The sequence below is a fragment of the Ictidomys tridecemlineatus genome, chromosome 5 (assembly GCF_052094955.1).
Source record: "Ictidomys tridecemlineatus isolate mIctTri1 chromosome 5, mIctTri1.hap1, whole genome shotgun sequence".
NCBI lineage: Eukaryota > Metazoa > Chordata > Mammalia > Rodentia > Sciuridae > Ictidomys > Ictidomys tridecemlineatus.
The window spans coordinates 17,737,385-17,745,811 of NC_135481.1; the positions used below are offsets into that span (position 1 = coordinate 17,737,385).

An 8,427-nucleotide genomic window follows, 5' to 3' on the forward strand; every position below is an offset into this window, starting at 1 on the left:
TGGATTTTATGCCACATAGGCTTTTTCTTCACTGATTTTTTTTTTTTTTTTTTTTTTTTTTTGCTAATTCTTTCTCCTCTGCTCAACTTCTAAATGTGTAAGATCTCCAGCACCCAACCCTGGTTCTTTTCCTCTCTCTCTCCTACATGAAATCTATTAAGGCCTAATAGATTATATATTTCTCTCCAATATATCTCCAATTCTGTCCATGGCTCTCTCCATCTCTACAGTCCACTGTCACTATAAGACAAAGCCACCCTACCTTCTACCCATACTACTACAGCAACCTCTCTAAATGGTCTTCCAGATTTCACTTCTGTCTCTTTATAATCCACAGAGCATCCCAAATAATCTTTTCTAAAACACAAATCCTAAGAAGTCACCCTTCTACTTAAAACTCTTTAATAGTTTCCCATTGCTTTTACAATGAATCACAAGCTCCTTACCATGGCAACAACACTCTACATGACCTACATCTTGCAAATCCCTCCAACCTCATCTCCCTCTAACATACTGCTCACTTACGACACTACAAACATACTAATATCCTTTCTGTTCCTGGAACTCACCAAGCTCTGGCCTGCTTTTAAGTCTGTACTCTTGTTGGAATGTTCTACCCCCAACTTTCTTTTTTTCTTTGTGATGCAGGGGATTGAACCCTGGGCTTGTGCATGCTAAGCACGCTCCCTTTCACTGAACTACATAACCAGTCCCATCCCCCACCTTTCTGCCTAACTCATTCAAACTTCCCTTACCTGAAACATCACCTCCTCAATGAAGCCTCCCCTGACCACTCTATTTAAAATAAAGATAATTATTTATTAACTTATCTATTGTCTATCTCCCTCAACCTGAAGATAGTATCTTTAGATGTGCTGGTCACCATTGAATATCTAGTACTAAGCCCTGCATCTGAATCATTGTGAATGTTCAATAATTACCAAATTAGTTCACTGCTTTGAGTTTTTCTGTACTGTGGTTATAAACAATTTTGATTTATTGAATTTTTATTATAAAATTTTTAAGCAATCAAACACTGAAAAATATAACAAACATCACCATACCTATTATCCATCAATATTTTGCTTTATTTGACTCAGTTTTTTAAAAAATTGAGTTATGAATGCAGTTACAAAATTACTGCTGTTTTAGTCAGTTTTTTTCACTGCTATGATGAAAAAACCTAACCAGAACAACTGTAGAGAAAGAAAGGTTTATTTGGGGGCTCATGATTTCAGAGGCCTCAATCCATAGACAGAGGCCTCATTCCTCAGGGCTCGAGGTGAGGCAGAACAACATGGCAGAAGATGGGCTGGGGATGTGGCTCAAGCGGTAGCGCGCTCGCCTAGCATGCGTGCGGCCTGGGTTCGATCCTCAGCAGTACCACATACCAACAAAGATGTTGTGTCCGCCGAGAACTAAGAAAAAATAAATAAAGGTTAAAATTCTCTCTCTCTCTCTGTCCCCCTCTCTCACTCTCTCTTTAAAAAAAAAAAAAAAAAAACATGGCAGAAGAGTGTGGCAGAGGGAAGCAACTCATCACATGAAGATGAGAAAGCAGAGAAAGACTCCACTCTCCAAATAAAAATATATACCCATAGCCATGCCCCCAATAAACCACTTCCTCCAGCCACACCCCACCAACCTCCAGTTATCACTCAGTTAATCCCATCAGGGGTTAATTCACTGATCAGGTTTAAGGGTATAACCCAATCAATTCTCCTCCAAACCTTGCACTATCTCACAAGTGAGCTTTTGGGGACAGCACATCTAAACCATAACAACTGCCCTCTCTCCCTCTAATACATCCCATCCTTGCAAGTTATCATTATTTAGAACTGGAGTTTATCATCCCCACTCTATTTCTTTATTCACTTAATAACATGTTGAATATTCATAAAGATATCTAGTACTTAGATATAGGTATTATATAACAGCATTATATGTTTACATAAATAGTTTCATACAGCCTATATTAGTCTTCAACTTGCTTTTTGAGCTATTTAAAAGCTTTAACTGTATAGATAGGTGGATCCATTTCATTCATTTTAGCTGTTGTATAGTGTACCACTGTGCAAACGTACCACAATTTATCCCTTCTCCTATTGATAAAAATTGAGGCTGTTTTCAATTCTGTGTTGTAACCAACATTCTATCTACTTGTGCATACGTGTAAGAGCTTCTCTAAGGAGCAAACTTCCAAGTCATAAGGATATGCACATCTTCAATTTGACTTGAGAGAGCCAAACTATTCTCCAAATCAATTATTTCAATAAATACTCCCATCATACCAACCGTATAAAAAAATTTCAACACTAAATATCCTCACAGTTAGCAATGTCAGACTTTCTCATTTTTCCAAATCTAACGTAAGAAATAACAGTATCCGTGGGTTCAATCCCCAGCACCACAAAACAAGAAAGAAAGAAAGAAAGAAAGAAAGAAAGAAAGAAAGAAAGAAAGAAAGAAAGAACACAGTATCCTATGATTTTAATTACCTGTCTGATTACAACTGAGATTAAGCATCTTTTTTCAAGTTTATTGACTCTTCATGTACCCTTTTACTCTGAACTGTTTATATAATCTGCTCTTTTTTTCTAAATAAATACATCATTTTCTTACTCATCTGTAGGTGTTCTTTAAATAGTCAAGGTGCTAGTCATTTGTCAGTTATATATGGTGCAAATATCTTCTTCAAGTTGGTCTTATTTGTCAATCTTTATCTTTAGGGTTTAAAGACACTTTTCCCTGATCCAATATCACAAAGATAGTCTCCTATATTTTAGTAGTCTTTCTTCATGCATTCAAGTCATCTGAAACTGATTTTTGTGTATAGCTTAAGGCAGGATCTTATTTTATCTTTTTGCCATTTGGATGACCAATTCTCCCAGTCCAATTTCCCAAAGGGCTTTTCCCTTAATGTGCAAGGCCATTTTGGTCGTACAATTTCTCATGTATAGATAGGTCTGCTAATAGACTATTCTGTTCCATTGTTCTTAGTGTCTGGCCCTCTCATCTAAGACTTAGTATCACAATTAGACTAATCCCTCACACTTGAATAGCACACTAGAATTTACAAAACACTTTCAAATCTATTATCCAATTCAACTTCAAAAGAGTCCTGTGAATTGGATGTTAACACTCACTTTTATTTGAATGAAGAGACTGAGACTCACAAAGGTTAAGTGCATTATCTATGGTCACCAGATAGCAAGTGAAGAGCAAGGACCCAATCTCATGCCTGCAGTTACCACTTTTTCCACCAGACTCCCTGTTAGATGTAGGCAAGAATAGTTTCTGTCAAATGGCTCCCAGAGCTATGCACTTTGTCCATATACAACTAAAACAAACAAAGGCCTTGATAAATGAGCAAATATTTCAACAGCTTTGGTTGTGGAAACAAACCTGTCCATTATGCTTCCCTTGAATATAAACTCTACTCTAAAAGTAATGCTGCCCCTGCTACCTCTTTACTAACTACTCATTTCAAGCACAGACAATGACAATATTTAAGTGGTTACTGTCCTCACTCATGCACATCATCAGTGATTTCTCATCAGTCATTAACCCTGCAGCTCCATGGACAGAAGAGGATGTGACAACTGGACAGTTGTGTGTCTCAGCAGAAAAGGCACAGAGCTGATACCCCAAAGTAGTATTCAGTCCTTTAGAACTAGCGTTATGTGACACACTACAGATAGCAAGAGGCATTAGAGAACTATCTAAGAACCCAGCACCTACCTTAATGACAGTCAAGAATAGGTTCCTTTGCCACGCAACCAGCGCACAAGCTTCATAAAAGAAGGTTCAAAGCATAGAATTTTACTAGTGAGTTTTAAAATTAAAGAAACATACTCTCATTATCTTTAATTCCCAGCTCCTAGCTCCCGCCTCCAGCCACCTAATGCGGTGGCGAAGTTTACAGAAGAGGCTAGTGAGAGAGGGAAAGCATGCCAGAGAGTGAGCTTTTATTGGGGAACAAAAAATTCAAGGGAAAATCCCATTCAATGAAGGTTGAGGGGGGCAGCATTCCAAGGTCAGGGTCAGTGACTGGTCTTCGGGTCAGTGGCCAGGCACACCTCCACACGGGCAAGCCCTCATACCTGGGACAGGGTGGGGAAGGCTCTCACACAGTTGCATCTAAGTGCCTCTCACCCAGCCAGGGAGGTAATAACTCAAATCACCTCCCACAGGTACCATAAATGGTTTTTATTGAACAAATAAATTAAGTGCTTCATCATGAGCCAGAACCACTGGTTTCAATAGTCCCTGCATGGAGCAATCATATAATTAAAATTAATAAATTTTATAAAAAGGGCAGTCCTTGACATTCGGAAGCAGGCCTCTTCCAGCTAGACCAAGTCATTATCTTATCAGACACAAACTATCTCACAGAATACCAATCTCAGACAAGATTACTCTGAAAACTTGATGAAACAAAGACCATTTCTTAAATTTTTCATAAGCACAGACGAACACGTGGTCACTATGCCACCCACAAAATATCAAATATCCTCTCTCTCTTGGCTGAATGGAGTCCTACTTCTCTACGATATACATGTTTTATTCTTGGGCTAGATTTTCCTTCTTACAGATAAGATTTATTCAGATGCCCAGCCACAGAAATGCCCCTATTTTATGACAGCATTTAATCTATATTGAACCCTCACTTCCTTAAACCAGCCCCAAATCACGGAAGCCCAAATTCTACAATCAGTTCTAATATACTCTTAATGAAACACACCATTCCTCATGGTGTGTGCTCTCCCTTGCTGCCGGGAGTAATAATAAACCCAACTTGTTTAAACACAGGTGCATTCCTAGTATTCTTTGACTGTAGAGCACTGACACAGCATGTCAGAATTACAAGTATCTGAAAATCTATACCCTTTCTCTTTCTGGAAAGTTCTCCCAGTATCAGCTAGATAAGAATACATCTCATTTCTGAAACTAACTAAATGAAAGAGGTTTTAAAAAAAAAAAAAAACATTTTAACAGTAAGAACCTGGTTCAACATCCAACTCCAATTCTACCAACAAACCCATGAACAAACCTTTCTGCTTTTATATGATAACATGCTTCCTTCTAGATAGAGTGCCTTGAAAAAGTCAAAGTCTATCCGACTTATCTTTGTAAATCTGTAATATCTTATACATGGTAGAGGATTTCTTTTATGAATGGGATTAACATGTTGTTTTTAAACTAATGGTAGTTGAAACGAATGCTTCAGAATCACAGATGTGAAAGTCCATAAAAAAAATAAATAAATAAAAACAACTGGGGGAAAAAAAAAGACTTTTTTCCCAAAAAAATTTAAAAAAAAGATTTAATTCTCCAAAAAAAAAGAATACTTTTCTCCAACTTTGTGTTTTTTCACTGTTACATATTTCAAACATGTAACTCTAAACTTCTAAATATATCAACTATGATTAACACCTGTTCATGTTTCTTAACTAAGAGGTTTAGATCTTTCAAGAAAATTATAAGTATGGTGCATTTTTTCATTTGTCTCACTAATTTCCATTTCTTTCTGTCATCACCCCTTCCCTTTAAAAATATCTTTTTTCTTGTGGATTCAAAAACATGCCATAATATGCATTTAGAGAGAACAGGGCCTGAGTTTATTTAATTTGGTTTACCTACTGCTTAATGAATACTTAGAGGGACTTTCATAACACACATTCTGTACTTTTTTAATTGATTGTTGGAAGAATTCTCTAGTTGAGAACTTTGATCCTCATCTACAAAAGATTTTATTTTTTCTACTTCAGTAAACACCTTAAAGCAGAGTAGAGGAAGACAGCACATAATATTTACTCACCCTCAGATGGAAAAATATAATTCAGTTTGGTTGAACATATTAAATGACACACCATGCAATGCCATAGCCTACTTAAAAGCATTCTGACAAGCATTATCTTCATCTTTCAAGAGGAAAACAGGTTTATGTTCCACAATCAAGGATTAAATTCAACAAATTCACTTCAACACTCAGAAGACCTACACTTTGCAAGACAACATGCCAGGCAAACTGACAGATCAAAAAAAAAAAAAAAAAAAAAGCCTGATTCAGAGGAAGAGAGCTCAATGGAGGGAATGGGGTTACAAAGTACCAACAATGGGCCCGGGTTGTGGCTCAGTGGTACAACGCTTACCTAATACTTGTGAGGCACTGGGTTGGATTCACAGCACCACATAAAAATAAATAAATAAAGGTATTTGTCTATCTACAACTAAAAAAAATTTTAAGAGAAGTGCCATAGATGTCAAAGAGATTGGGATTAATGATGACTGTAGAAAGAACATTCCAGATCAAAAATTCCAGTTCCTTAAAGAACTGAACCCTGGATGGTTTGTTTAGAGATGTAGGGGTTCACAAGCCCTGGACTCTTCACTAACAGGGGGCTTTGGCTTGCTCACATTAAGGAGTCAAAGAGATCAAACGTAAATGCTTAATGTAACTTAAGATAATCTTTATGTTCTCTATGCAACTTAGCAAACCTAAATTCACAGGCTTCAAAAAAGAGCGAGAGGATCACTTTCTCGAGGTCTTGCAAATTTTAAAATTATGATTTCCATCACTGAACGGTAAGGAGGGGTGTGCGCCTCCCAGGAGGTGGGGAATCTTGAGAACGTCTGAAGGGCCTGACTGGACTTCTCAGGCCAGCGCTGGACATCCAGTCACGGCCCAGAAAGCCACTGTCACAGCGCACCTCAGACCCAATACGTCTCCCTAAGGGCCTCAGCCAACTTCGAACCCCGACGGCCAGGCCTCCAGCTTGGGCTCCACCAGGCCGTTGAGCGCGAACAAAGGAGCCCAGGGTAGCCTCCGAGTCCCGTGCCGGGCTCACAGAGCACCCAAAGGCACTGCAACCCTGGGGGGGGGGGGGTCGTGCGCTGGAGCCGGGATCTGAGGGTGAGCCTAGAAAAAGGCCCACACGCCGTGAGCGCACCGATCTCGCTGGCGCACTGCAGGTTCTCCGGCGCGCACACGGACAAAGGGGGCGGCGGCCCCGGCGGGTACCCGGAGCCGCGATCCCGCGCGCTTCCCGCCGCCGGACCCGGCCTTTTACCTGCACGTCACTCAGCTCCACGCGCAGATACAGCTCGCGATGTCGCTGAGCCCAGTAGACGTGAGGCGTCAGCACCTGATTCTCCATGGCCATAGAGCCCAGGGAGCGGGGAGGCTCGGCTCGCTGTGCCTCGCTGCTTCAGGTAGTGAGCGGATGGAGCTGGCCGTACGCAGGCCGCAAACACCCGCGCTCCCGAGCGCCCGCAGCCTGGCAGCCTCCAGACGCCCCAAGCTCTCGGGCCGCGCCTGCGCAGTTACCGGCGGGAAGGGTGGGGGTGGGACGGGGGCGGGAAGGGGGCGGGGCGAGCCGGGCGAGGAGGCGGTGGGAAGGGCCGACCCTGGCACACAGACCAAGACGCCCGTTCCGGATGCCCTGAAGCTGGTATCTGCAGCTGCTCTGCGTTTCCGCGGTTCTACAGGGCGCTTAAGCCTAGAAACGAAAAAAAAAAAAAAAAAAAGCTAAAGAATGAAAAGGCCCATAGACTTATAGAGGATCAATCAGAATGGGTAAAAGGCTTGGGACTGATATTGCTGGAAGGTTCCTACCATTCTGTCATTCTTTAATTCAGCCTTTACTGAGCGCCTATGCGAGCCTGGGCTTCAAAGCCAAACACTGAAACAGCAGCAGATAAGATGGTCTCTGCAGGCTTGGAACCCTCAGTCTATTAAAAGATCCAAGTAATTACGAACCTGTATACAATGATAATGGAGACTATGGAAGCGGTTGGGAACAGTCTTATTCCAGAGGGAGAGAGACCAGAGGTTTGCGGTGCTGTCCAAAAGAACTGCCTGCAATGATGGAAATATTCCACTGTGTGTTCACAAGAAGCCACTTACCACAGGAAGTTTTTGAACACTTAGAAGAATGTGGCTGGGGAGACTGAGGAGTTGAATTTTTTTTTAAATTTTTTAATATTTATTTTTTAGTTATCGGCGGATACAACATCTTTGTTTGTATGTGGTGCTGAGGATCGAACCCGGGCCGCACGCATGCCAGGAGGGCGTGCTACCTCTTTAGCCACATCCCCAGCCCGAATTTTTTTATTTTACTTAATAGTTAACTTAAATAGCTACATATGACTGATAACTATTCGATTGGACAATACAGGAGATCGTGTCTTTTTTGTTTTGTTATGCTCTACTGGGTATTCAACCCAGGATGCTCTACCACTGTGATACACCCCCAGCCCTATTAATTTTATTTTAGATGGCCTCCAACTTGGGATCCTCCTGCCTCAGCCTCCAGAGTAGCTAGGAATCACAGGCGTACACCACCGCACCCGCCTTAATTTATGTCTTGTTTTTTAAAAATATTTTTTAGTTGTCAATAGACCTTTATTTTATTTATATGCAGT

General features: G+C 40.9%; 1 protein-coding gene and 1 long non-coding RNA gene across 2 annotated transcripts in view; both read right to left on the reverse strand.

Moving 5' to 3' along the window:
* The window catches only part of Hacd3 (3-hydroxyacyl-CoA dehydratase 3), a 33,521-nt gene extending 26,179 nt beyond the window's left edge, over positions 1–7,342 (reverse strand). Inside the window, exon 1 of the mRNA XM_005316705.4 lies at positions 7,074–7,342. Within this exon, the coding sequence (XP_005316762.1) occupies positions 7,074–7,166 (93 nt within the window). The 5' untranslated portion in view covers positions 7,167–7,342. The remainder of the gene's footprint in view (positions 1–7,073) is intronic.
* LOC144377719 (uncharacterized) lies at positions 1,198–7,067 on the reverse strand. Its single transcript, XR_013438740.1, has 2 exons — positions 3,742–7,067; positions 1,198–1,418 (listed from the first exon to the last, which is right to left on the reverse strand). It is a non-coding gene; the product is annotated as an uncharacterized LOC144377719 (long non-coding RNA).
* Positions 7,343–8,427: the final 1,085 nt, after the last annotated feature.